Source organism: Penicillium concentricum, assembly GCF_028827145.1.
Source record: "Penicillium concentricum strain IBT 3081 chromosome Unknown utg000006l_segment0_segment0, whole genome shotgun sequence".
NCBI classification, from domain to species: Eukaryota; Fungi; Ascomycota; class Eurotiomycetes; order Eurotiales; family Aspergillaceae; genus Penicillium; species Penicillium concentricum.
The window spans coordinates 863,394-890,628 of NW_026622759.1; the positions used below are offsets into that span (position 1 = coordinate 863,394).

The 27,235-nt window shown below is 48.1% G+C and overlaps 13 protein-coding genes across 13 annotated transcripts; 8 read left to right on the forward strand and 5 right to left on the reverse strand.

Annotated features, from left to right (window-relative positions):
* Positions 1 to 648: 648 nt before the first annotated feature.
* N7517_010507 (ankyrin repeat domain-containing protein) lies at positions 649 to 2,666 on the forward strand (the record flags this gene model as incomplete). Its single annotated transcript, XM_056728230.1, has 2 exons — positions 649 to 1,016; positions 1,070 to 2,666. 2 exons carry the CDS (start codon positions 649 to 651, stop codon positions 2,664 to 2,666), a joined length of 1,965 nt encoding a protein of 654 aa, XP_056574045.1.
* A 616-nt stretch (positions 2,667 to 3,282) lies between these two features.
* On the forward strand, positions 3,283 to 3,642 carry N7517_010508 (uncharacterized protein; the record flags this gene model as incomplete). The annotated part of the gene is made up of 1 exon (XM_056728231.1): positions 3,283 to 3,642. One exon carries the CDS (start codon positions 3,283 to 3,285, stop codon positions 3,640 to 3,642), a length of 360 nt encoding a protein of 119 aa, XP_056574046.1.
* An 892-nt stretch (positions 3,643 to 4,534) lies between these two features.
* N7517_010509 (LITAF-like zinc ribbon domain-containing protein) lies at positions 4,535 to 5,287 on the forward strand (the record flags this gene model as incomplete). Its single annotated transcript, XM_056728232.1, has 3 exons — positions 4,535 to 4,571; positions 4,619 to 5,063; positions 5,122 to 5,287. 3 exons carry the CDS (start codon positions 4,535 to 4,537, stop codon positions 5,285 to 5,287), a joined length of 648 nt encoding a protein of 215 aa, XP_056574047.1.
* A 321-nt stretch (positions 5,288 to 5,608) lies between these two features.
* On the forward strand, positions 5,609 to 6,304 carry N7517_010510 (uncharacterized protein; the record flags this gene model as incomplete). The annotated part of the gene is made up of 1 exon (XM_056728233.1): positions 5,609 to 6,304. The coding sequence occupies one exon, from the start codon at positions 5,609 to 5,611 to the stop codon at positions 6,302 to 6,304; it is 696 nt and encodes a 231-aa protein (XP_056574048.1).
* Positions 6,305 to 8,620: 2,316 nt separating this feature from the next.
* On the forward strand, positions 8,621 to 10,693 carry N7517_010511 (uncharacterized protein; the record flags this gene model as incomplete). Its single annotated transcript, XM_056728234.1, has 1 exon — positions 8,621 to 10,693. One exon carries the CDS (start codon positions 8,621 to 8,623, stop codon positions 10,691 to 10,693), a length of 2,073 nt encoding a protein of 690 aa, XP_056574049.1.
* An 885-nt stretch (positions 10,694 to 11,578) lies between these two features.
* On the forward strand, positions 11,579 to 13,389 carry N7517_010512 (Regulator of G protein signaling superfamily; the record flags this gene model as incomplete). Its single annotated transcript, XM_056728235.1, has 3 exons — positions 11,579 to 12,067; positions 12,137 to 12,471; positions 12,525 to 13,389. 3 exons carry the CDS (start codon positions 11,579 to 11,581, stop codon positions 13,387 to 13,389), a joined length of 1,689 nt encoding a protein of 562 aa, XP_056574050.1.
* A 425-nt stretch (positions 13,390 to 13,814) lies between these two features.
* N7517_010513 (Dehydrogenase multihelical) lies at positions 13,815 to 15,240 on the reverse strand (the record flags this gene model as incomplete). The annotated part of the gene is made up of 3 exons (XM_056728236.1): positions 13,815 to 14,369; positions 14,420 to 14,913; positions 14,985 to 15,240. 3 exons carry the CDS (start codon positions 15,238 to 15,240, stop codon positions 13,815 to 13,817), a joined length of 1,305 nt encoding a protein of 434 aa, XP_056574051.1.
* A 624-nt stretch (positions 15,241 to 15,864) lies between these two features.
* Positions 15,865 to 16,731, forward strand: N7517_010514 (class II fructose-bisphosphate aldolase; the record flags this gene model as incomplete). Its single annotated transcript, XM_056728237.1, has 1 exon — positions 15,865 to 16,731. The coding sequence occupies one exon, from the start codon at positions 15,865 to 15,867 to the stop codon at positions 16,729 to 16,731; it is 867 nt and encodes a 288-aa protein (XP_056574052.1).
* Positions 16,732 to 17,011: 280 nt separating this feature from the next.
* Positions 17,012 to 17,581, reverse strand: N7517_010515 (uncharacterized protein; the record flags this gene model as incomplete). The annotated part of the gene is made up of 1 exon (XM_056728238.1): positions 17,012 to 17,581. One exon carries the CDS (start codon positions 17,579 to 17,581, stop codon positions 17,012 to 17,014), a length of 570 nt encoding a protein of 189 aa, XP_056574053.1.
* Positions 17,582 to 20,039: 2,458 nt separating this feature from the next.
* Positions 20,040 to 20,778, forward strand: N7517_010516 (uncharacterized protein; the record flags this gene model as incomplete). Its single annotated transcript, XM_056728239.1, has 3 exons — positions 20,040 to 20,339; positions 20,397 to 20,490; positions 20,540 to 20,778. The coding sequence occupies 3 exons, from the start codon at positions 20,040 to 20,042 to the stop codon at positions 20,776 to 20,778; spliced, it is 633 nt and encodes a 210-aa protein (XP_056574054.1).
* Positions 20,779 to 21,325: 547 nt separating this feature from the next.
* N7517_010517 (cytochrome P450) lies at positions 21,326 to 23,165 on the reverse strand (the record flags this gene model as incomplete). Its single annotated transcript, XM_056728240.1, has 5 exons — positions 21,326 to 21,500; positions 21,553 to 21,719; positions 21,841 to 21,951; positions 22,021 to 22,889; positions 22,958 to 23,165. 5 exons carry the CDS (start codon positions 23,163 to 23,165, stop codon positions 21,326 to 21,328), a joined length of 1,530 nt encoding a protein of 509 aa, XP_056574055.1.
* Positions 23,166 to 24,154: 989 nt separating this feature from the next.
* sdh2 (succinate dehydrogenase iron-sulfur protein subunit SDH2) lies at positions 24,155 to 25,222 on the reverse strand (the record flags this gene model as incomplete). The annotated part of the gene is made up of 3 exons (XM_056728241.1): positions 24,155 to 24,597; positions 24,648 to 24,799; positions 24,880 to 25,222. The coding sequence occupies 3 exons, from the start codon at positions 25,220 to 25,222 to the stop codon at positions 24,277 to 24,279; spliced, it is 816 nt and encodes a 271-aa protein (XP_056574056.1). The 3' UTR covers positions 24,155 to 24,276.
* Positions 25,223 to 25,850: 628 nt separating this feature from the next.
* N7517_010519 (uncharacterized protein) lies at positions 25,851 to 26,882 on the reverse strand (the record flags this gene model as incomplete). The annotated part of the gene is made up of 3 exons (XM_056728242.1): positions 25,851 to 26,373; positions 26,427 to 26,539; positions 26,583 to 26,882. The coding sequence occupies 3 exons, from the start codon at positions 26,880 to 26,882 to the stop codon at positions 25,851 to 25,853; spliced, it is 936 nt and encodes a 311-aa protein (XP_056574057.1).
* Between the last annotated feature and the right edge of the window lie 353 nt (positions 26,883 to 27,235).

Sequence of the window (27,235 nt, forward strand, 5' to 3'; positions counted from 1 at the left end):
TGTGAGAAACAGCCTGGGGCGTGATTAGTAGGGTGACTGGTTGTAGGTCTGTTTACCTCGAGTCTTTGGTGTTTTTAGATGACGGAAGGATATCTTGAAGGGACGGGGAAATCCATCTATTTATGCTTTTTCAGTTGATATTGACTGGGCTCATTAGACAAAGAGTTTGTTCAATGAGCGAACAAAGGAACAAAAGCAATCATTCCTTATACAGACATCCTTTATCGAGTCTTTGGACAAGGAGACAAAGGCGCGCGCTTAATCTTCGCCAACAGACGTGATACCGTGAAAGTTGACAATGAGACACAAGAAACTAGACTAACAAGCAGTAGATAGGCTAATGTAGAAGATCTTTCATGTTGAGGTGCAATATGAAGGTAGTCTGCATTCCCTCGCTACACACATGGATCTTATCTCAAATCGGATTGCCATTCCCACTCTCTTCCCTATGTCGCGATAATCCCCCTAAATTGAAACTAATTGACTCTCTTTACCTTTTTGTTTATTTTAAAAATATACACTGACATCTCACATCTATGACATAATCACTAAACCTCAAGAGGGGGCCAAAATTCGCTGCACGGGCCTCTCTTGGATGTCACCCTCTGGACCTCAGGGCTAGTCCGATTGCTTATCCCCAAACCCACAATGTCTCTACAAGCAGTGGCGGGTAACCAGCCATGCCACCAAGCCACCGAGATCCGACTGCTAGCCGACTCCCTGTATGAGTCGACGCGCGGGTCAACGGCTCTAACAAACCAGGCCCAAAATGAGCTTGGGCTGCTTGTGGGCGTGCTAAGCGCGACCGAGACGTATACTTCCTCTCTAGGCACAGAATGCGTCCATTACACAGTCTTGAAAAAAAGATTGCAGACCTGCCATGTTGTCCTACGGGAATTGCAGAAGCTGGTGCTACATCCAGATACGCTCGGGGCTCAGAGTCTGATTTCCGACATTCGCATGCGCCTCTTGTCGGTTATTTCTGGTTTTGGTGAGGTGAATTTGAATATGATGATGTGTGTTCGCGATGTTGTTTTATGTGTCGATCTGAGTTTTAACATTGATACAGATCATCACAGAAGAATATTGAGAGTGCGCTGAAGTGTTTTGTCGATGAAATTCGCGCTGGCAAGAGGGAAGACTTGGTTGTTTCTGATATTTTGAAGCATTCTTCAAAGCTTGAGGAAATTAAAGCCTGGAGTCGGCTGCAGGGAGAGTTGGTCGCTACTGGTATTGCTTCGGGTTTGTTGACTCTAAACCGTGACTTTGTTATCTCCACCCTTCAAAAGATAATAGAGACAGATGGCCCACTACCTGTTAGCAATGGGAACATGGCTCCAGTGGAGGATTTCCATGAGTCTACAGCACCAGCACCGACACTGGGATTAGAACGCCAGAGAAGCCTGGATGACGATGACTGGCTATCAGACGAACTAACTGGTCTTCCATTCCTCCCGCTCCCACCGAAAGGCTTCTCATTTTCAGATAAGCGCAGATCATGTCCAAGCCGAGCGCAGCCCTATCCAGAAAAACACACAAAACGGGAAGATTTTCCAATACCAGTGATGCTGGACATGCAAGACTGCACAGATACACAGAAACAAGCGCTGCCAGTCGACGACTTTGCAATACCAGTGAAGCTGGACATGAAAGATACAGATACACAGAAACAAGCGCTACCAATCGACGACTTTCCAATACCAGTGATGCTGGACATGCACGATTCCACAGATACACAGAAACAAGCGCTACCAATCGAAAACTTCCCCATCCCAGCTTCCACAGAGACTACTCTACAATACAACGACATGAACCTCCCAGAACCGGTAACGGTACCCATCGAGCAAAGGCCCTTCAATCCATCAATAGACCTCCACCCCTTCAAAGTTCCAACCCGCTCAAAAAAGTCCCACCGAATGAGCCGCATGCTATGGGAAATATGGGACACGACCAGCTCCAAAGAAAACTTTATAGCCGCGGTCAAAGCCAACCAACTCCAAGTAGTCCAAAACCTCCTTTCCAAAGGCGCCGACGCCAACTCCCAAAACACCGAAGGCCAAACAGCCCTGATGGCGGCCGTCTCGTTCGGCCACGAACCCATAACCCGCCTCCTACTCGAATACGGCGCAAATATAAACACACGCGCCATGAAAGGCGAGACTGCGCTCGCCATCGCCGCAGCACGCGGCTACGACCGCCTCGTACGAATTCTGGTCGCGTCAGGCGCGAGCCTGGATGCGGGTAAGGGGACTGGCAAGACGGCGCTCTCGCAGGCTTCTACGTATGGACAGGACCGGATTGTGGAGTTGTTACTGGATTGCGGGGCGGATATTGATGCTGTTAATAATACGGGGGAGACGGCTTTAGCGTTGGCGGCGTTGAATGGGAATATGAGGGTTGCGAGGCTGTTGCTTGATCGGCGGGCGAATGTTGATTTTATGCGGTATCCTTGGCAGACGCCTTTGTATAAGGCTGTTCAGTCGGATGAAGTTGAGATGGTTACGCTTTTAGTACAGTATGGAGCGGATCCGTTTCTTAAGGGGGGTATTGGTCGGAAGGAGACGGTTTTTACTTTTGCGAAGAATATGGGGAAGGGACGGATTTTGGAGATTTTTGAGCAGTATGGGTATCATCCTGCGGGCCAGGTTCGGTATCAGTATTTCTGATTGGGATCTATGGAGTATGCATGCATATGATATCTAGCATCTAGCGTGAAATGGCTTTCGTTCTTATTCGATTTGATTTTTGATCTTTAGTAGGCCTGTTAAATGAGTTGAGAGTTGGGACAGTGTATATATTGTTCTAAATGTAGCTGTAATCTTGAAGAAAGAGAGGATATACCATAGCCATCCAGAGGCTAACAAATATAGCCTTATTAGATCGGTGCTATCTCACTCTATATTGCCCGCCATGATCATTCTCGTAAAGTTCTTCATAGTTGCACCTACTGTCTCTTTGCTTTGGCTAGTCCCTTCTTTTTATCACAATGGCCTTTGTCTCTAAATTGTTGCCGGGACTAAAAAGACAAGATATAAACAAAGGATTTTTGATAATTCGATTGTTCTTATCTTCCAAGCGGTGCTTCATCGAATATTCGACCTCGACTACTCGAACCGCATAAATAGCCTCGATCCCCACCTCGATATTTTCTTCTCACCAAGCAACAGTATCTCTCACAATCCTCACAGATTCCACAGATCCAACAGTCTTCACAGACCTCGCAGAGCTAACAGATCTAACAGATCCGTACTAACTTTCTATTACTCCCATCACCCATTCGCTATGGCTATCTGTGCCCCCGGTAGTCTTTACAGCGTAGATAGGCACTACTTCATCCAGCTTCTACTACGCCAGATCGTGGAGCTCCAGGCTCACCCTGATCTTCGCCCTCGGGTGCTTGAGGGGCTTAAGGAGCTTTCTCGTCTGCTACCTGGCCTTATTGAGGCTGCACATGTTGTCGGTGACACTGTGTTCTGTGAGGTCGGCTGTGATCTTCGACTTCTCTTCCAGAGCTCGATCGCCGCTCTCTCTATGGACAACGGGGATCCCTTTAGTGCACAGGTCGTTGCCGAGCAGCTTTTGCGTGCATTTCCCTGGCATCTTCCAGCTCCCCATCTTACTGCTCCACCTTCGTGGGAGTGATGCTTTATAAGGCAGTTCCCACGTTTGACGCGATCGAAAGACGTTTGGTAACGTTTACTATTTACTATTTCCTATATTAACCAATTAGTTTAAGAAATGGCATTTATTACCTTGTGTCATCCTTTTGTAAATTCTTTCTTACCCTAATTAGGCATAGGTAATACCTGTAGTTAACTCCTAAGCACCTATATTAGAATAGTATGTTGTAGTTGGGGGCCAAATATCCCGAAGCCCTGCACGGAGGATTCTAAGCCTACTCAGCCCTCCAAGGCTCACAGAGGGGCGCCCAGACGGGGAATTGATCGGCGTCACCAATCCGGCTGCCTTGTGATTGGGTTGGCGTTTAGGATCATCGGGTGTAATAATCTTAAACTAGGGGGCTGAATGAGTTGGATTTTGATTTTGATTGTTTGACCATGATTTAGTATGTTGTAGAATAAACTGTGATATAGCAATATTGATAGACTTATATTGCAATATACAGATATAAATTGTCGAACATGTACAAAGTACATAGTATCCCTTCATGTGTACCTGGTACAAATAAAGACTGGTCGCAAAATAAGCCGCATTCCTGTCAAAGTCCTTTTACAATACTCCATACAGTATATACCCTTTGTATACTCCGTAATCTTCTACAAGTAAAGCTGTGGCTTAGACTTGGTCATCTTCCAAACCCGTTCAAGGCAGTGCATGGAATCCCCAGGTATCCACTATACGAGATAAATTTTATATATTAGCCCTTGACGATCCTATGAAACTATTTTTATAATTTATGTGTTCTCTGTAGGCTGTCATATTTCACTTAAAACCCTTCCCGTCCCATTTACGGAGTACAGTGAAACATCTCACATCCCTCCCAATACCCCAGACTCCAAAGTCAACAGTAACAATGACAGGACACCCCGGACACCCCTCGCCAACGCCAAGTACGCTCCCCCTCATCCCCATACAGTACTCAGCTAACAACTTCCAGCACCAGTTCCCATATACAGCGAAGCCCCAGAAGCCGTCTATCCAACCCATCCAACCCAAGGCCCCGTGAGCCCACATTCCGACCATTCTCACACCGGACAATCCCTCCCAGACGCCCTGCACTCCAGCTACACCCCAACACCCATAAACGGCCCTTCAGAAAAAGAATACCCCTTCCAACCCGACTCCATCGGCCAAGCACCAGCCTACGACGCGACATCAATGGCTGCTCCACCCGAGAAGGCGTACGCAGGTCAGCCCCTGACCGAGTACCCAGAAGCACAAACACAACCTCAGCAGTTCTACACGCCTTCCGGCCATCCCAGTGGATATGTCACGGCCGTACCGCTACACGCCGTCCAGTCTGCGCCGTGTCCGGTTGACTGTCCTGTTTGTGGAAAGCGGGAGATGACCCGTGTTGAGCCTGTGAGCGGTGGGACCACACAGTAAGTTGGATTCCATCGATCGCGTATATTGGAATGGTGGTTGACTTTTCTTAAACAGTGGCTGGGCTGCTATTCTTTGCTTTTGTTGCTGTCTCGGCTGTATCCCGTACTTGATGTCATCGCTTAAGGATGTTGAGCATTCTTGTGGGAAGTGTGGTGCTAAACTTGCGAAATGGCATAATAGTGGCCGTGTAGATGTCTTGCAGAATGGGGCGAGGAAGTAAGAGTCTGCTTACTTTGCTTTTTGTCTTTTCAGAATGATACCACTTTGTGTTTGACGTCATTGGTTAGGCGTTGCGCAGTTTTTGACTTGCTTTTATTTTCAATGTGATGGTCTCAGATTGGACCTTATGACATGCAGAATATGAAAAATATATCAACTGGCAGATGTGTATGATCAGATGGTAGAGGTAGATGACGCGCCAAGCCAATCTCGTATACGACCTCGTATCCGATGATGATGATGCGATCACTTTAACATTCTTCTCGACAAATTCCCAAACATCACAATTGACATCTCATAGCTCCAAAAAAAAAAACACAAAATGATTCGCCTCATCTTCACGACAACAGCAATAATAACCAGCTCCTCAGCAATCTACTTCTACATCTTCCACTCAGGCCTATCAAAACGCGTAACGCACCAGTCCTACACCGGAACCCTCTCCGCAGCCCCCAAACCAGCAAGTATAAAATCAATCCCAGAACCCGTCTTCGGCGATGGGTACTTTACGGTTTACGACCACGCCTCAAAGTCTGTACCGCGGGCCTCCCTCCCCAGCAGCGAGACTACAGACATGCTCTTCACAAGACTCGTGCGCCGCAACATGAGGGCATTCTCTCGGTCCCCGCAGGCGCTTATGCTTGCTATGGCCAGTAAGACGTCGGAGCAGAAGGAGAGTTTTGGCACGGGACATCTTTCCGAGCTGGATTTTGAGGTTGGAGATTTGGTTTGTGGGGCTTATCGCGTTGTGGTGCGGAGCAAGGATCGGGTTGAGTTTGAGATTAAGGTCGAGGCTGTGGATTTTGTGCAGGGGAGGTTGTCGATTAGTTTTGAAGAGGACGGTAGTCATGGTGAAGAGAGGATGGTTGTGTTTTCTAGTGAGACTGTTATGTGGAAGAGAAAGGATGAGGTTAGGAAAATGCCGTTGGAGAGGCCTCCTGTGAGGTGGATGCATGAGACTGTTACTTGGTGGTTGTTGGACTCTGGGGTTAGGTATTTGGTGTACTTGGAGTGTTGAGTGGTTTGGTTTGGTCTGGTTTTACCTGGAGCTAGCTAGGTCTGGATGGGTTGATAGTTATAGCGCTCTTCTGTTGAGTATAATGGTAATATGGCAATCCCATTTCCTGCCTGCGAAATGAGTTATGATTATGATTAAAATTGGACCTTTGAATCTAGATTATTGACTATAGTTGATATACTCTGAAATCAAGGAACTAAAATAAGCATGGTATAACAGGCATGTCTGCTTCCGTGACCTTGTGTCGAAGGGCTGAACCGGGAGCATTGGTCGGCAACGGTAAGCCCACAGGCACTCCGTCGGAGGGAAGGAGGATGCAGTTAGGGAATGGCACTCATGAGTCAGTTGGGCACGGGTCGTGAAATTTGACTCAATTTTATTGTCCATTGAGACCTTCGGTGTGAATTCAATACTCATTGGTGGAATTCTTGGAGCATGCCTCCGTAGTCACAAGCTAGAAACGGAAGACATAGTAAATAACTTTTCGGAATTGGCATATATTCGATAAAGACTTACCCATGTACTTGCAGGTCCAAGCTTCTTAATTCCATGAGCACTTAAATACATGTCCTTCTTTGAGGTGTCTCCACACCATAAGGTATGATAACATGTTTCATTTGCTTGAAAGTTTTCCCTCCAAGAGTAAACGGATGAGAGTGTATATGTGCCTCAATATAAGGGTTCAGGGGCCAGGGGCCAGGTGCCATGATCTGGATATCCACCCTCAAAGTTGAAAATTTGAAAGCCCAGACTCATAATATGTCACCGGGGCTGGGATAGACAGTTGGTTATCACTGATCTACTGAGACATGATTGTGACGAACGTTGACGTGCGAGCCAAGGCATCCTTCATGGCTGTTTGGTTGTATAGAACGTACAAATCAAAGCGACTGCGGCTACAAGCCGTCGCTAGAATTCGCGCATGAACCCGAGCTCATTTGTGCGGACTAGGTCGACTATCACGATGCTGGCCTCCATGCCTGGGGATGAGTCGATCTTGTGAATACCGATATTCAACCAGTCCTCGCTTCCTCCGCGGCTTTCTTGACGGTGATGTTCACATTGTCGTTGATGTCGTTGTTGATGTCTTTCTGTCACCCAACAAAGCAGATCATGCTAGGGGTGCCTTCATCGCAGAGAGCTATACGCCGATCGAAAGAACCGGGAGAGGAATGAATCAATAGCAGCATTGGTTCCAGGAGCATCCATCTGGTTTATTTGACGTTTACCTTCGACATGGTTGCCGCCGCTGGGTTCGGCAGCTTGAGGTGAGTTGCGTACACACTAGTATACAGGTCCCCGTTGTCGTAAATAGTTAATCAGACCATTACTGGCCTTTTTCAACTCAGATTGATGCAGCTTTTACTTCAAGCCACTTGCACATCAATATATACTCAGAGACCAGTCAAGTGGTTAGAGATGGGATAGAATTGTGGAGTGGCTGGAAGTGAGTCCTGTGTGTGGTTGGATGGGAGGTTCGAGAGGTTATGGGTAGAAGACAAGAAAGGGATAGAAAGAAATAAATAAGAGGAAACGGTTCTAGATTTTTGTACTGGATTTTGAGCAAATATATAGAGAAGGCAAATGGTAAAGAAAACTGTCACAGCTTGGCTGTGGGAGAGAGAAAGAAATTTTGATTGTTCAATCTACGAAAAGTAGGATATTTATACCCTGAGATCTAGTAAACAAACGCCCAATTTGCTAGAAATGGGGAATGTTCTAACAAAAACCGTTTGATTGAGCTATGTAGAAGATAAGTGAATGAAGATAATTCTATCCTATCCTGTGGCAGGAAGACTCAACATAGATACTTCAAAGTAAATTATACTGGGAGATTGAGAAAACGCAAAGGACTGCAACCTCTAGATCCATTTCGATTTCTTATTGTATCAGGTCAAAGGAAACTTAGAAATATTTTCGATATTGGGTATTTATTTCTCTCTACATTTTCTGGTTCCCTTGAATTTCATCTTAGATCGCGCTACGACCCATGAGAAGTCTAGCATGTTGAAACAGCACGTCCAACAGGCAGAAAAAGATCCCTGGGAATTTAATTTACATATAGGCAATTGTGAACAGAAGTCGTCAACAAAGAGTTTCATACTGAGACCAAGACAATGCCTTTAACCTCATCTTTGTTATACCACTTACCTTTGTTCATCGACTCGGCTTTGTACTCGCCCGTCAGACATTCACAGACCAAGTTATATATAACCTCTGATCCTCGCGCAGATGTACTCTGGCAGCAGAGCATTCCTCTCATCTCATCTCATCTCATATTCCTCTACTTTCAACCCATCTTTCCATTCCTTCAAAATGTGTAACTACTCCTACCACCACTACCCCAGCTGCGGACACATCTCCAACTGGAGCATGACCGGCTGCCAAGAATACACCAACAGCCTCCGCCTGGCCGGACCAGAGCGCAGCGTATCCTGCACCATGATCGATCTCTCCCACGACCTCCTCCCTTCCACCCACCCAAACATGTGCGTGGAGTGCGAGAGCGAGCGGACCAAAAACCTCTCTTCTCTCAGAGACAGCCAGACCCAAGCCTCAAGCTCTTACCGGACCATTGAGGGCCTGGACGCTACAGGCAATATCATCCAAGTTAACGCGGTGAGTGATTCCACTCCAGACGACAGGGACACAAGCAGTACTGACCACAGCGATAATGATCAGGTCTTCTTGGGTGCTGCCGTTGATGATTCGGGCAATGGGGACGCGGACAGGGCTGGCCACAGCGACAATGGTCAGATCTGTTGGCGTGCTATTGTCGACGAATCGGAGTCGAAGTGCGGCCTGGCGCATTCCGATAAGTCCTCTGCGACAGTGTTTAAGTTTGCTCGTACTAATCCTAGTTCGCCGGAGAATGCTGGAGATCTTGAATCTTTTGTGTCTGCAATCGTCAAGACCCGCCCGGATCATCTCGCACGCAGCGGCGATGAGAGCGACAATGCAAAGGCCATTGAGATTGAATCACCCACTGAGGACAATGCTTGTGCATCCCCCAGCGATAACAGCAGCTGCGAGACAGACAGTTCTGGCTCGTCGCTCTGCGGATCTTCTTTGATAAGGTATAATATACTTAAGCTAAGAATTGACGAATACGTTGAGAAGCGGGAGCAGCAGCGACGGGAGGTAAACACTGACTATCAGAAGCACGCTGACATATATGCCCCTCATATTGATCTCAAGGACACGCCTCCTGCAGACTCAATTAATAGCCCCGAAGCTGACCATCACTCGTTTGACCAGCCCACTCTTGACATTGACCTTGTGCAGCAGCGTATTGAAGCGACCATCTTGAAGCGCATTGAAGAAAGCAACGAAAAAGAAGCCCGACAGGAAATCATCTCCAAGCTCCTAGACGCAGCACTTTTAAAGAAGGACCGAGACGACCGGCACGAGAAGAACGCCGAGCTGGGCATCGAAGAGGACCCCCATCTCTGGGACACAGAGTCCCTCGACCAAATGTGGCATGCAAAGAAATCCACTGTACCCAATAACGACAGCACCCCTGTCTCCCCCCACACCTGCCCATCTCCCAAGACCCAACAGGCCCCAGCCCCAGACCCCCAACTCCAGAAGCACATGTACATGGGCAGCATGTTTGCCTCTGAAGAATCCGCCTACCAACGCGGACTACGCGAGGTCCGGCCATACAGCAATTACGCAGGTGAGTGGGAAGGATTCATGATGGCATTTTCCGAAGACGACGCGAACCGGCAGGGCCTACTAGACCCGGTCCACGTGCGGGGATGCTGTTCCTCGCGACGCGCCGACTTCCACCTCTACTACGGCGTGATGCATGCTGCGTCCGAGGCAGAAGCCGAGAAACGCTGGTTGGAGGATATCCGACGGATACCCGGTGAAGACGGGAAATTCTACGGGTTGTTGCGGGCTGACGATTTGCGGCACGCGCGCGCGATGGGACTTAGTGATATCCGTCATCCGTGGGGGTGTTGTAAGGATGCGCTTTTTACGATGCCGGAGCGGGTGCTCCATAAATACACGGGGTTTATGTGTGCGATCTCCCTGGAGGAGGTTGGACATATGGGGTTGTGTGATGCGGAGCCGGTTCCTGGGGAATGTGGTGATTATTATGGTGGGACTTATTATGGGTATGTTGAAGCTTATAATGAGTTGGATGCTTTTCAGATGGGATTGAAGGAACCTGAACATGGGAAGTGTTGTGCCAAGGCCGAGGTTGATGTGTCGATCTCGGAGGGGGATACGTATTACGGTTATATGTATGGGAGGTCTGAGGAACAGGTTGCTAATAGGGGCCTGAAGGATGTTCTACTTGTTCCTGGATTTGATATTAAGTATTCGGGGTATTTACAGGCGGACTCTGAGGAAGAGGCTAAGGCTATGGGCCTTTTTTGAGCCTTCATGTATTAATTGATGTGCGATTTCCTTTTTATTATTCCTTTTGTATGTGGCAGAGAATAGACTGGTTTTTCTTTTCTTTATTCAAATGCCTCAAATTTGATCCCTATTAAAACAATAGTCTCGGGGTTTACATGCTAAGCTAAATTTGTATGTTGGTCAGCCTATTTTTTTTGTCTCTGGCTCTTTTTGAGCGCTAAATAGAAGTTCATCACACTATCATCCTACCAGGTATCTAATCCTGACGGGGTTTAACCAATAGTAGATGTCTCTTAATTTGACATAGGTACCTTGCATCTGAAACCCCCCTGGAATTTTACGCGATAGGAGTTAAGAAAGGAAAGAATTCCACTCCGTACTATTCTTCTACATCGACATGTGCAAGTCAAGATCATAATGCTAGGTAAAAAGTAACTGCCTTTTAGGGCTACGATCTGCCGGAACACAGTTTTTGGAAAATCAATAGTGTCACGGGCGGATTCAATAGAAAAAGGGAGACTTCGTGCTGCCAAGAGATCTTTGATCTAAATTCATCTTATCTAGCCAATCACAGTCTTATATGAATTGACAAATAGGACAGTGGATCTTCTCCATCGCGAACGGGACCACGATGGAGTAAACGGAATCCAAGCGAGACCACAACAGAACAGTTATACACCTGGATCGACTGGAATTCCCCACAACGTAATGTCTTCCAGCAGAACTATGGAGTTGAAAAATGGATATCTCAGTCATGTTGATCGACATCGTGGGAAACTTTGGTGGGGGGCCCACTTGCTCGTGCAAGTGCTTACCCCCGATGTACATAAGGACATGACGACCCCCGGTACTTGGGGTGTCAAGGCGCTATCCAACTTCACACACATTCATTAAGCACTCAATATGGGGTCCGAGTATGGTATCACGGTCGAGTCCAAACCCCAGATTGATCTCGGTCCCGTCACCATCTGGTGGGTGGTCTGGGCATGTGTCTGGACTTCGGCCGTTGTGGCTGGTATGATCTATCTGATTATACACCGAGATATGCCGACACTTCGCATTCGAGGCCTCGCACTATCATTAACATCAATTGTCATCCTTCATTTATACTGGATCCCGACCCAGTTCGCTACTATGGTCGGCGCCCTCATGCCGGGTGATGGCGCCTATTGGCTTATGGGGACCTTGCTGCCCTGTGGCATGGCGCTCTTCCATGGCTCCAACACTCGTTTTCAACATGTCGCAAAGCTCCAGAGAAAGTATGCTCTGGACGGTTACCGTTTTACTGAATCGCCTGTCGGGGAACGCAAGGATGGGTTGATCAATCGTTTCCGTGGTCTTAGATATACCACTAAGATTCTTATTTATGTCGCTATCGCTATGTTTGCTCAGGTATGGCTATCTACTGATCTACCTTTTCATGTCTGTGACACGTCTTATCTAACTCGTCATCTCATGCAGGTCTTCCTCACGATCCTCATGTGGGTCATCTCCCGAAAGTACCATAGCTCATGGGGTATTCCCGGCACCGAAGTCCATGGTACCCCTGCAGAGGTGCTTGTAGCACAAGGCGCAGGATGGGAATGGTGGCCTGGTGTGGTCTCGCAGTTCTTCTGGTCTTGGATCGTTGCCCCCGTCGTCCTCTGGAAGTCCCGCAACATCCACGATACCCATGGCTGGCGAGTCCAGACCATTGGCTGCGCTGTTTCTAACCTTCACGCTACCCCGATGTGGCTCATTGGCCTCTATGTTCCGGCCATGGCCCCGGTCAACGCGGTCTGGGTTCCTCCCCAATGGTAAGTTCCAAACAAACATCCCCACAAAGATCTTCTCTAACACAACTATATAGGATCTGCCTATCCATCATGTTCATCGAAATTTTCACAGTCTTCCTCCCCTGCTGGGAAGTAATGCGCCACCAATCCCTCCGACAAGAAACCCTCGAGTCGATCGCGCGCTGGGAACAGAAAGTCAAATCCACCGGCTCGGAAGAAAAGTCCCTAAACTCCGACATGACAGTGGTAGCATCTATGATGTCAGGCTGGAAATCGAACAGCTCGACGAGCACATTCAACTCCCGCGACAGCATCCTCACAATGGGCGCCCTCGAGCACGTTCTCGAGCGCAACCCAGCCCCGCTCCAAGAATTCTCCGCCTTGCGCGAATTCTCTGGCGAGAACATCGTCTTCCTAACCAGCGTCGCCGAATGGCGCAGTCAACTCCCCTCATCCATCAAAGACGGTAGCGCCCTCCAAGAAAAGAGCAAGCGCGACGTTGTCCGCGAACACTTCAATTGCGCGCTACACATCTACGCTGAATTTATCAGCGTTCGGCACGCCGAGTTCCCCGTCAACATCTCGCACCAGGAGCTGCGGAAGCTAGAAGAAGTTTTCGAGAAACCGACGCGTCTTGTGTACGGCGAGGAGCGCGAATGTGACCCCGCTAGTCCGTTTGATAAATTCACTTTTGATCTGCCGTTGCCGTCGCCGGCTTCTACGGACTCTGGGAAGACTATGCAGGCTGAGATGACGGGGTCGATTAAGGACCGCGTGCAGTACTGGGGTGATATTCCTGTGGACTTTGAGGCTTCGATCTTTGATGCTGCTGAGGCTAGTATTAAGTACCTTGTGCTTACGAATACTTGGCCTAAGTTTATTAAGGATAGGAGGACTTCGCTTGGTTCGATTGAGAATCTCAAGGGAGTTGAGGTCTAAATTTACTGTGTGTGGCATGCGAAATGAGTTCAAGTCGTTTTAAGATATGGGTCGGGACTTTTGGTATACTTGATGTTTTGTTTTTTTCTTCTTTGGCTTTTGGACACTCCTACATTTGGGGGTCTCCTGGGCTGTACATATTGGTCTTATGGTTGGATATAATATTCTGGATACCCACACACAATCTATTTCTTATTCTTATTGATCTTATCAACACACTTTTTTATCAACCTGTGGGGAGACTAGAGACGAAGCTGTAAATAGTAATATTCCTGCATAGTAAACTTAGCAAGTCAGAGCAGTATGTGGTCAAGTCTATAGCTGCTGCGCTTTCAGCGCAGTTAATTGAAGCATCAAGATAGAATTGGACTGTACATAATTTGATATCTGACTATAAACATTCATAACTCATCTCCACAATTATACTACTGCTCAAAAGCCTTGACCACACTAGCACTCCCCTCAGCCCCTAAGCCAGACTTCTTAGCCATGTATAACACAGTCAAAGCAGCATTGCCAAGATTCAAAGGACAGTGAAGATCCCGCGCCTTCTGCACAGCCTTCTCTAGACGAGAAGTAGCAGCATCAACAGTCTCCCCACTGGCACCCTGTCCAAGCCCCTCAATAATCTCCAACCCCTTGGTCATAAATTGCCGACTAGCACCAGCAGCATCAGCAACAAGGGTATAAAACTGCTTCAAATCGACCTTGAGATAGCGTGCAAACGAAATAGCCTCAGCAGCCGCAACAAGGTTAGTCACCTCCATCATATCAACCACCAACTGCAACGCCTCCGCCGTCTCCTCATCAGACTTGGTACAAGCGACCTTCGTGATCGGGTCAGCAAAGTACTGTCGCACCATAGACGAGTCATCAACAGCTCCATATCCCTGCAACAAAGCAGACAAATAAACCTGCTCAGCAGTGGAGCAGAGCGGAGTCGGGAATTGACTTTGGCGCGCGGACGTCGTGATAATCCCCTGAAAACAATTAGCACAACTCAGCCCCCAAACTCAACAGAAATACTTACCACATCCTTAAGAATAATAGTCAATGCACTGGCACCAGGATGCCAATCCTCATCCAGCATCCGCTGCAACCGATTCTCATGCATCCAAGTCCAAGCACCACTGGACTTAATCGCCTCTGCTGTCTTCTTCGCATCTAACCCCAGTCGCGCAGCAAAGCCCTGAGCTTCACTGGCACCCAAAATGTGAATACCTGCCAGCACCTGGTGCACCATCTTCATATTACTACCGGCGCCAATCCCACCAGGGACAAGGTACAGCTTATTTGCGTCGGACATCTCCTGCAGCAGGAAGCGGCCTTTCTCCAGCGCGGCGTCGGGAGCACCAGCCATAATTGATAGGGTACCTGCAGCAGCACGAAGAGCACCGCCAGACACGGGTGCGTCAATGAAGGCTATATCGCTCCTGCCGATGGAGGCGAGCTCTGCGGCGACGGATTGGGCGTATGATGCTGGGACTGTGGAGCAGAGGAGGAGAGTTGCGTTTTGGGGAAGGGCTGAATGGATTACGCGATTAGTCCCAATTATATATTTCTGAGTTGGTAAGTTGGTTTGGATTGGAGCTTACCTGCAACAATACCATCATCGCCGAAAAGGACGCTCTGCACCTGCGGCGCTGAGGCGACCATGCAAACATAGAAATCATTTCCCTTAGCCGAGTCCTGAAGTGATGATGCTGGGATTCCACCGGCGGCCTTGAACCGATCTACTGAGGCTGGGAACACGTCGAAGCCGTGTACTGGGTAGCCCTCTTTCACGAGATTTGTGGCCATTCCGAAGCCCATGGCGCCTAAGCCGACGAAGCCGATTGAGGGTTTGGACATGATTGTGATGGATGTAATGGCCTGTTAAGAGGAAATGTATACAATTGGTCGAATGGACCTTGAGAAATGTATAAAATAAAATAAACTGGTTCGACCTGCGTGGGGGGTTTTTATGAGGGGGAGATATTGGGGGAGAACGCGGGATGCTTCGGCGCAAGTCCGAGCCGGTTAATTTGGTTGTTGCCGAAAGGTATGGCTTTGCCAGGGTCCGATTTTGAAATTTGAGGGCTTTTTGATTAGTTAGTAGATGTGAGCCTGGTCTTGTTGACGTGGTAGTAGGTCGGAAGTTGGCCAAGGCCAAAAACATTATACTTTTATACTACATGGTACCTAATAGTTGAATGAATGTGTAATCAAGGGGTCCTCGGATTTGATTCGATAAAGTCAATAGCTATGCTTAACGTTTAAAACAAAACCTAGGAAATCTTGCCATCTATACTCCGATGTTTTCCCCGGGTGTATAGACCCGAATAGCTCAAAGTGACGTAACCCGGAGCAACTCCGACACTCGGACCTGAAGCGAACCAGCTCGGTCAACACACTCTATATAACACTATAGACCCTGATCTAAAGTAAAGCAAAACTACAATCCCCTCATTTCCCAACTACCTCCTTAAAATCAAAATGACCCTCCAAGAAAACCGCGCCCTGCGCATCCTAGACCATGCCTCCGCAAACCACTACGCCATCCCCGCAATGTGCTGCTACAATGTGGAAGGCATCCTCGCAACCGTCCGCGCTGCCGAAGCCAAGCGCTCCGCAGCAATGATCCTCCTCTTCCCCTGGGCCATCCACTACGCCGACGGACTCCTCGTGCACGCCGCCGCCGAAGCCGCGCGCAAAGCCACGGTACCCGTAACCGTGCACATGGACCACGCACAAACCCCCGAGATAATCCGGTACGCGGCCGATCTGGGCGGGTTTGACAGCATCATGGTCGACATGTCTCACTACGAGAAGGCGGAGAACCTTTCTCTGACGCGCGAGCTGGTGGAGTACTGCCATGCGCGGGGGATCGCGACCGAGGCCGAGCCTGGTCGGATTGAGGGTGGTGAAGATGGAGTTGCTGATACGGCTGATCTTGAGGGATTGCTTACGACGCCTGAGGAGAGTCGGGAGTTTGTGGATACGGGGATTGATTGGCTCGCGCCTGCTTTTGGAAATGTTCATGGGGAGTATGGACCGCGGGGGATTCAGTTGGAGTATGAGCGGTTGCAGTCGATTAATGAGGCTGTTGGGCGGGAGGTGAGGCTTGTGCTTCATGGGGCGGATCCGTTTACTGAGGAGATTTTTAAGAAGTGCATTGATTGTGGGGTTAGCAAGGTTAATATTAATAAGGTGTTGAATAATGAGTATGTGAGGGTTCAGGCAGAGAAGGCTGGGAAGGTGCCTTTGACGACGCTGTTGGAGGAGACGACCAATGCTATGCAGAAGGCTGTTGAGGGATGCATTGATCGATTGGGATCTGGGGATAGATACCCGTCGAGTTAGGGGATGAGGAGTGTTTTATGTTTTATGTGTTGAGATTAATTCTGTGTGATAATGTCATCGATTCAAGAATGTATTATGAGTCAAAAAGCAGTTCTCAAATTCTGGACACTAAAGCTGTTGGATATATGTGATTGCCAAATAAAGAAGGGCAAAAAAAAGCCACCAATCCGTTGTAAGGGATAGAGAAGGAAAAGAAAAGAGCGGAAGTGACCAGCATAACCATTTCATACAGAGGGTAATAATCCACACCGCACAAAGATCACATCATGTAGACACTACTTCAACGATGGAGACCGAGGCCACCCATGGAACCGACAACGAGATCCCCTAGAATGGGAAGACCCTTGAGAAAGCCCCGAACGGGGTCAGACGTAGTAGCCGTAGCCGCGGTAGAGGAGGGAGTTGCATTGGAGGAATCAGAAGCAGAGTTACTCTTAGAGGGAGTGGGGATGGCGGTGGTTGAGGGAGTGGTTGAGGCAGTGGTTGGGGCAGAACTGGAAGCCTCAGGGGTCTGCAAGGCGACATGGGAGGCGTGAGAGAGAGTTGAGGCCTGGGAGACGACAGGATCGGGGAAGTTCGCGGCTGTGTTGGTGGGAGTGGGCGTGGCTTTCTGCAGGCTGGACCGAGACACTGAGGTGAAAGAGGCGTGCTGAGCGGACTTCTTCATTTCCTCTAGGGCTGAGGAGAAGGAGTGTCCGAGTCCCTCCTCGGTGTCCTCGATGCTGGAGCCGATTGAGGTGAAAGGGAATCCGGTAGCGGTGTCTTCGACGTCGCTGGTAGGCTTGGGAGCGGCGGGCGCCGCGATGGCGCCAATGGCGAAGAACGCCAGGGAGATGTATGAAATGTGCATTTTGTTGGGCAGCCTGCGTATTGGGGAATAAAGGAGAGTATATATGGTCAGAGAAACAAATGAGGGACTGGCTGGCGAGCGGGAGAGAGGGTTACAATGGCGTTTAAATATGCGATATAAGGCCCTGGATGCACTGCTGTGATTTCTGTTTCGCGTCTTCCATACCTCAAGCTCTTAGATAGTGATCAACATCGCTAGGGATGACGACCACATAGCAGCGCCTATGCCTATAGGGGGGCTTCGAAGGGTTCCAATCGCCGCGTATGCTCGGTTCCTGTGGAATGATCGCCCAGGGATCTGCCCAGGAAAGAGGAAAGCTTGTCAATGCTGGAGATCAAATCCGACGATCATAATATTATGTAGAGAAAGGATGCACCCTTATGGGTTGGATGATATCGGAGGTAATGGATGAGGCTGACATGGTGGCACACATAAAGCTTCTTCCGGGCCCCTCGTCAATCATTTGAAGAACACATAAATTTTTCAATGTAGAGCAATCTGGGCAATTGATTTTCCTAACCAGATTGTTGCTCAAGATCTATCTTGTTGGGCCGATGGTTTCTAGAAAGAACAGACTGCGTTGCATACTAGTATACTAGATAGTCGTTATAGGATAAAGTCTTCGGGGACCCTACGTCTACCCCGTAAGGTGGTCAGATACCTTCGAAACTTCAAAGGGCGATGAATGTGTAGGGGTTATTCTGGCACGCGGAGGTATCCCTTAGCAACCCAAATCACCCCTTGCAGTGCCAGCCTGTTCATATGTACATGCTTACTTTGCATTCAGACTGTTTGTGTTTTTCTTTTTCCTGCATTGTAGTCACATAGGTGCAGGATCGCGTCAGATCTGATATGTGTCTTGGATATGATAATGTATACCTTGTTGTGATGAATTGGGTTGCATGGAGCATGAACCTATCAACCCTAACTGGTTTGCTTAATATGGGCTGAGGCTGGCATATCTTGTGCCTACCATTCAATCCATGTATGTCTCAATCCTTCGCTTGGGGGGTCTGCGGGTTTACAATAGGTCACCTAACCAATTTTAGAAACGACTGCAGTAACAACTTTCCAATGATCCAATGTATTTCATATGCGAACCGGCCACACAAGCACCCCAAAGCACATCGCAAACTTATATCCCAACAACCACCTTGTCCGTGTCATTATCGTTCGTCTATGTATCAATTTCAAGAAAATTGAAAACATGCATTATCATAGTATTGGACATTATATTGCTTAAAGCCAAAAAATATATATATCGCAATCATAAAGTGATAAAATATTTTCCAAACTTCCTAGAGAAGATAAGACCTAAAAAGACTTAAGCTATTAGAAAAGCTCCATATAGACTACCGTTGAGCTATTAAGTTACAATTTATCGCATTTACTCTGTATGTTGGGGTGAAATACGTTATGACGGCCTAGGCGCTCATATTTAAGGGGTGGTTTAAGTCTTGGTGCAATTTCCGCACAAATTCTTAGATTAATCAAATATTTAGCGTTAAAGCTTCTCTGATCGTACAGATCTCCATATTTGACAAAGTTGATTCCCCTCCAACCGTCTAAGTTTCGGCATTGAAGCTATTCCAACCGTACTTACAAAGGTCTCTCCGCTAGCTCCGGCGTGGCGTGCCCTAAGTCTGAGCTTGCGATCCTTCGTGCCGTTGGACCTATCATTTCAACTGTTGTGGGAATAGGGCATTTAACGCCTGGGATTTTATGAGTCCGAGGATTGCCGTGGGAATAGCTTCAATTTCAAGAAATTGTGTCTTTTTAGTCAGAACTCCGTTTTAAATCCCCAAATGAGATTGTATATGAGATGCTACATAATCTAAAACGCCTCGGAAGATGCCGGGGGGCGCAAGGTTACTATTTTAAGAATCACGCACACACACTCTCTGACGATTACCGACGATCTATGTGACGATCCCCCCAAAGGACTATACCCTTCGGGCGTAGATTGCCTGCGCTATATATATTTGAAACCCTCTCTTTAGGGACTGTTTATTATATATCTCGCTCTGTAGTTTGAATTTTATTGTATAATTATACAAGATGTGTCGAGAGTCAAGGAACTGACGGATGATTGAGCGTTTTGCATTTGGATATATTGCACTAAGCAAGAATTACTGAAGTATCTGTATACAAATATACCAAATGTCTAGATCTGGTATCTGGTGAAAATCTGGTATCTGCCGGGGTGCACCAAAACCAGGTATGGTGTTTGGCGCTTGGGAAGTTCAGGTAAAACCGTTTACTTTTTACCCTTTCTGGTGATATGTACTGATTTACCATTCACCCGTTCTGGTTAGTGGCCTTAGATCCACCTGCCTTGGGAATATCAATATGAAGATAAAAATCATATATAAAGGACATCACTAGCACGACAATTCAATTGTTTATCATCTAACTCTTCTCTTCTATCAACATTCGTCTATTCGATCTTCGCTTCAAGATGCGTTTCGAACTTGTCATTTTGGCTCACCTTGCCAGCTCGGTGACTGGTCTTGCTGTCGTACAGGGCGGTAACAAGCTGATCAACGTTCGCGCTGATCCAGTTACAACTTTCGTCCCGATACCCTCTCCTACTGCATCGTCTCCGTCTCCCCCTGAAGATATTGAGGAATGCCCCGGCGCGCCTGGTTACTCCTACTCCCCGGTTGATTGGCGCATCAAACGCCTAGGCGGTACTCGTCCCTGGATCCAGAAGACCTGTCTGGATAAAGAGCCTAGCAAAGGTTATGGTACCGACATTGTAAGTTTGCTCAATGGGACTCCTGTCAATCCTATCTACGACTAATGCAGATAATAGCACGTTGAGCGCGGCTGTATTATGATTGAGGACTCAAAGCAATGCGCGCCTTCGTTCGGCAGGGTTGGATTGCGTCCCGAGGAGGAACCCTACCGTAAGTAGTATCATTATCCATTATTGGGGGGCTAAGCTAACAGATCTAGACGCCAATGCGACGAGTGATAGCATACTCAGCGTTGAGCTATATGCTATGTTCGACGGTAACGATCAGAATCCTGAAGTGACTCCTCCTTGCCGGCTCTCGGTACAATGGCCTGGCGACTGGCGTGATCTGGACTTCACCGCCGAGAACTGTATTACGGATCGCAGTGGAGAGTGGAAAGAGTGCTGCCCCAAACGTGGAAATAACAATGATCGAGTTGTTCGCAATCCATACGTGTGAGTTTTTCCGTGAGAAATAGGTCTGGGATTGAGGTCTATGTTGGAATTTATTCAATTCACAAGGGCTCAGACACAGTTCTATCATGTTTTGTGGATTTATGTTCTTCCCTTGATGTACTTATTGGAAGCATCTATACTTTCAACAAGCATAGAGATCAGTTTAGTTTCCAAAATGAAAAAGTGTAATATGTATATGCTTGCTACATAGCTCACCCCTAGGATGGGTCTTTAAGGATATATATTCATCTCAAATATTATCTCCTGGCTCACATTGGTGACGTATTAGGGAGGTTATTTCTCAGCCAGACATATAAAAGAGATATCCAAATGCTTACCAGTGCAAGGGACGTTGATTCCCGAGTACACATCAAGTGAAACATACCCCACAACACGGTTACCTGCATAACCAACACGCACGTTAAAAAGTACCACAAAAGAGTATTATCGACAAAAGTACAAGCTCAACTCTCATACATCACCATCATAATTACCATAACAGAGGAAACTTCACCAGAGAGAAAACTTACACAGCCTAAAGTATCACAACCTTACTCGCTGACAAGACCTTCCACCGTAGCCCTAACACCAAACAAACCAACCTCCGGACATCCAATTCCCATATCACGATAAACACAGACATTATCAGTAGTAGTTTGATACAGCGCAAAGTCGATGCGACGAGCGATATGTGCCAAAGATAAGTAGATCTCCGCATAGGCAAGACTAGATAAAGTCTTAGTATATACGTGCGAGGTGATGCATAAATATAACTCACTTCATTCCCAGACATTGTCTACTCCCTTTGGTAAACGAGACGATATACCGACTCAGATACTCCCCCTTCTCTGCAGCGCGGACCCAACGCTCTGGGTCAAATTTCTCCGGCTCAGGGAAGAGCGTGGGATCCATATGGACGAAATAATTCGACTGACTGACCGGAGTCTGCAATAGACAATTATCAGTAATTTTCTCCAAAAAAGACGAACCGCCTTTAGGCTCGCTGTCATGTGTCACGCCCAAGCGCTGCACCGGGAGGCCCAGTAAACCGGTATCATTGACTTACACCTGCAGGGATAGTCCAATCCTGGTAGAGCATGGGTTCGGTCGGTGAAACACGAGCCAATCGGGCTGTCATGCCATGGCTGAGACGTAGACCTTCATTAACGACACCCGTCTAGTTCGGGAAATAACAAAATCAGCAATCCAAACGGAACTAAGAAAGGGTCCATAAACGAGAACCTACCAAATATGGTAATCGCTCCAAATCCACCCACGAAGCCTTGGACAGCGGTGTCGGCAGCACAGTCTTCAACTCCGCCCGCAGCTTCGCCATAATCTCCTTATTGCTGATGAGATGAAACATCGCAACAGTAATAGACCTAGCCGTAGTCTCGGTACCAGCGCCAAGCAGCAGCGCAGACTCATCCTCCAGGCGATCAAGCGTCCTCTCACTATCGGGTAACTCCAAACTCGTCAACGCATCAAATATAGTCGGCCTCGTCTCATGATCAAGTTTCCGCAGACCCTGCTTTTGCAGAGTATCACTCGCCTGCTGTCTAAGCCTAGCCTTTAAATCAAACAAATCTGCCATCTGCGGCTGCAGCCAGCGCAGAAGTGTAGGCGATACATTCCTGAAAACGGTAATCAGGAATGGGAAGAACCGATTGATGTGGAACATAACCATCAGTCCGTTAACTGCGTCGACGAGGTCGTTACTTCGCGATCCTTTCTCGCCGTCCAGGTAGCCGTAGCTCCAGCCGTAACAGTAGTCGGTAATAACGTCTGCGGTCAGCGCAGCGAAGTCTAGTTGCAAGTGCAGCACGTCACCGGCTTCGTGGGCTTGCTCGAAGCGCGCGATTAGCTTGCTGACCTTGTCGTCGATGGACGGGCCAAGGTCAACCACCGAGCGTTTGGAGAAGTAGTTGCTCAGCAGGCCGCGGCGGAAGCGGTGGTGGTCGTGCGCTATTGTTCCTACGAGGGAGTTGGGCGCGCCGAAAGCTATGGCGTATTTAGGATCTTTAGAGCGTTTGCGCGAGGCGCCGGCGTGAATTTCATCATAGTAGTTTGGGTCTTTGATGTGAATTTCTCGTGGACTGATGCGCACGATGGGGCCTGTATGAGTTAGTGAATTGTACATTTTGGCATGTGTTTGTTAGTTTGCAACGGATGTATATACTCACCATACTTCTTGTGCATGTGCTCAATCTCCCAGATATACATGCCGCTTTTAATTACATCATAATAAAACTCGTAGAGAGAGGTTGCAGCAGCGAGTTTTGGACCAGGGAACCTGGACAGCGGATGGAAGTACAGATGGTACACAGTGCGAAAAGCCAGCAGTCCCAACGGCAACGCCGCTAAGGACACGAATAGTGTCAAGGAATCCATTATAGGCGAATAGCTCACTAATAGCGAGGAAGAGGAGCGAAAGCCGTTTATTATATAGGAGGGGCGATGACATGTTCAGATGGAAGAAATTGCCCCACGAGTTAGGTAGTGCATAGATAGTGCATAGTGCATTAGCTAGCGTACGGGAATACAATGGATCTCTTTCCTGATTCAACACGCTTATTTTGACAATGCAACCATTCCTGGGTACCAATACGTCTCCAAGGAGTCGGTAATGTACTATATAGGGCTACCATTCGTCGAGTATTATCCCATTTCACCCACTGTGCAGATGCAGGCGCATCAAACGCTAGGGTCAGATCGAGCACACTCCTCCTCGTCCTTGACCACGGGAACAATGGGACACCCCCTGGTTTTAACGGATGTGATGTGATATGTAGATGACGAGATACAGCACGCGTGTGAGCCCACCATTTGAGCAGCCAATTAATATCCTGGTATTGAGGTGTTGGATTTCACAGCCCGCTTTTATCTGCAGCCAACAAGAGGACAAAGCAAAAAGACAAGTACGATTGTACGAGACTTGGCCCAAAAAAGTAAGAGACAATGGACTATCTGGTAATCGAAACCAGGACCTCCCGCACGCTCGCAATAATGCGAAGCGGGCGCACTACCAACTGTGCTAACAGCCCAGTTGAGTATCGCTCGTGTCGGTATCATGAGATTTGTGGAAGTGGGCTTGTTAGCGTGGTAGTGGTTTTAGTGTGGGCATAGCCGAGTAAGCCTAGCCCATACAGGGATAAGTGTATTGGGGATTCGCTTAGCATCTGTTATTAGGGACATAGTTATGGTGTTGACCAATCTATACTTGTAGATTGTTGTATATGGATTTATATGGAAATATCAGATATCGAGATTGATAGATTGATACAATACAAAGGTATAGGTTGCGCTATCATCAGCCGAATGGACTACCAGTGCATTCCTATAAGAAACAAAGGTCCACAATTTACACCTATAGAAACATCCGTGGAATAGTCGGAAAAAAAGTAAAACGAAAATAGGAAATAGAGAAACAGAGGAAAGGCGACTGGAAAGGCATTGGACAGAAAAAGAAAATTCCGCGGTACTCCGTTTTATATCCACAAATCTAGACGGCCAACATCTTCTTGATCTCGGCAATGGCGCGACCTGGGTTCAGGCCCTTGGGGCAAGTCCGTGTGCAGTTGAGAATGGTGTGGCAACGGTAGACGCTCATGCTGTTGTCGAGAGCGGCCTTGCGCTCGGCGGTCTTCTCGTCACGGGAATCGGCCAACCAACGGAAGGACTGGAGGAGGATAGCGGGTCCAAGGTACTCCTCGCTGTTCCACCAGTAGGAAGGGCAGGAGGTTGAGCAGCAGGCGCACAGAATGCATTCGTAGAGACCGTCGAGCTTCTTGCGATCCTCGGGGGATTGGCGGAATTCGAGACCCTGACAATTATTAGATTTTATAGGTGATGCTGGTATACAAGTTAACTCACATCTTCGGTGGGGGTGTCGCGCTGGAGATATGGCTTGATAGACTTGTATTGCTTGTAGAAGTGGGTCATATCAGGGACCAAGTCCTTGACGACGTAAGTGTGAGGCAAAGGGTAGATGCGAGACTCGGACTTGGTATCGGTGGGAATGCGGCCTATACGGATAAAGAATTAGCATTCAGTCGGGAGCTGTCGGGTGCTTCGACAAAGCGAATGTGCGGGTCCGGGTACATACACAAGCAGGCAAGAGTGTTAACACCGTCGATGTTCATAGCGCAAGAACCGCAGATACCCTCACGGCAAGATCTCCGGAAAGTCAGGGTAGGGTCGAGTTCGTTCTTTATCCGAATGAGCGCATCGAGCATCATGGGTCCAGTCTTGTTCAGGTCGAGGTCGTAGGACTGCATCTGGGGCTTCTCGCTGGGTGTGTCCGGGTTCCAGCGGTAGACCTTGAAGGTCTTCATCTTAGGCTGCTCGGAGGGAGTAGGCTCGACGGTCGCATAGGTGCGAGCGAAGGCAGGGCGGAACATTGGCCGCGATGCCGCGAACAATCGCGAGGTGGTACGGAGGGAGGCCATGACGGGTGATCGGAAATGTGAAAAACACCGAGGCGAAAAGGAAGAGATGGTGGAGAGGGTAGAGAAACTGGGGTTGATAGCAGAAAGACGAAAGAAGAGGGGAGAGATTTCAAAAGTGTGAATGTAGCGACGACGAAGTCGAGATTCACGGTCCAACAGAGATCCTCAACAGTAAAATGAAGTCCAAGGAGTCTCTTCGCTAGTAACCTCGGGTTTGACGGGTCGGGTGTGTAGATGCTGACATCAGCGGGTCTCAGCCAATCAGAGCGAGGGTGTTTACAAGCCTCGGGCGGACACGGCGGTGACTTGATCTACTGCCGATACTACGCTCACATAGCTATAGGTATATGTGTTGAAAACTGGTCAATTGGAAATATCAGTATGATAGGATTGTTACAGTATATCAATCTTCCTATCTTATCTACCACAACCCTTTATTGATCAGCTCTGGAGTGATTCCCCAGTCAAAACCCACAAAAGTGGGTGCCTCAGGCTCCAAGGCCACTCCCGATCTGGTTGCCGAGACTGGATAACGGCTACTCCGGCCGACTCACATGCCTTTGGAAACTGCCACATTGTCATATTAACATTATTATTCGACTTTTCTAGCCACTAGCTAAATGACTAACTAACTGCGATTAACATAGTTCTGATGCCATTCATAGTCCCGATTCTCCCTCAAGAAAGCCTGAATAGCCTCACGTGGGGGCACGGGTTGTCGATCCAGCAGGTCCGCCATGAGCGGATCAATCGTGCACGTCTCTCCCTTGGAAATACCCTCATACCACGACAACAGCGCCTGGAAGAACCCTTCCCCCTTCCCGCCCTCGTCACTAGCTGTTTTCAACCGCACAAACTCTTCCGGCGAGACAAGCTCGAACTGAACATTTCGGCCGGTTGTCTCGTTGATCAGATCCACGATCTCAGAGAATGTGACAGTCTGCTGCGCAGTGAGAAGCACGGTCTCTCGGTCGTATCCGCCCCGAATCATCAGTCGCGCATTCGCCTCGCCTAGCTCCGACCGCAGTGTAAAGGCAATCGGTCCATCGGAGGGGAGGTAAACGGTAGATGTACTTGGATACCAGCCCATGAAGATCGGGAATGCGTCTGTGTAAAGACCCTCACGGATGGAGGTGAAGTTGATACCGGTTCTGGTTGGTGTTAGTGGGGATGGATAGATTGTCACGGTCGAGGCTTGGCTTACTCTTTCATCATTTCCTCTGTCATCAGATGGCCTTGTTGGACAGCTGCCTTGGAGTCGGAATTGTATCCGCCGAATGCAAGAGATGTATACCACAACTGCGGCTTCCATGTTAGCTGGGGTAGTTGTGTGGGGAGATTGATGACTTGCGTGTTTCACGTTCATCTTCTTCGCTGCTACTACAAAGTTTTGGTGCTGCTTGCGCCGCTTCTCGATGTCGAAGGTGTTTGTGCTAACGAAGAAGATGTTCTCCACGTCTTCGAATGCGGTCTCTAATGTCTGGGGGTCGTCATAGCTTGCTAGTCGGAATGCGATCCCTCGGTCTTCGAATTGTTTGCGATTCTCCTCTTTCGAGGACGCTGCGGCATATTCTGATGCCGGGACATTCGCAGCAAGGTAGGAGAGGACTCCGGCACCCAGGCCTCCAGTCGCTCCTGTAATGAGGTATTTAAGTGTCATTTTGAATAGTCGTGGAAATTATGAATGTTTTTGACCAAGGATTACTGGGACGAGTCAATGTAGTAAAGTAGATGTCTTATTCTCTAGAACACCGATGTTCTCGCGCTTTTATACATCGAAAGTTCATTGCATGACAGTTGATCGTTACCAGCTTCGTATTAGAATCGGTCTGGATTATTTGATCATGTTGGTAAGCACTAGAATTGATAATCAGCTTGAACTAGTTACAGCCTAAAGGGGTTGGTTCATGCATTTAAAATGACAACGTTGCATTTGGGGCCAGCATTGGCATTGGGGGCCATCGAGTTTGCTCCGAAGCAAACCGGTTTGATATTCAGATGTGAAGCTGATCT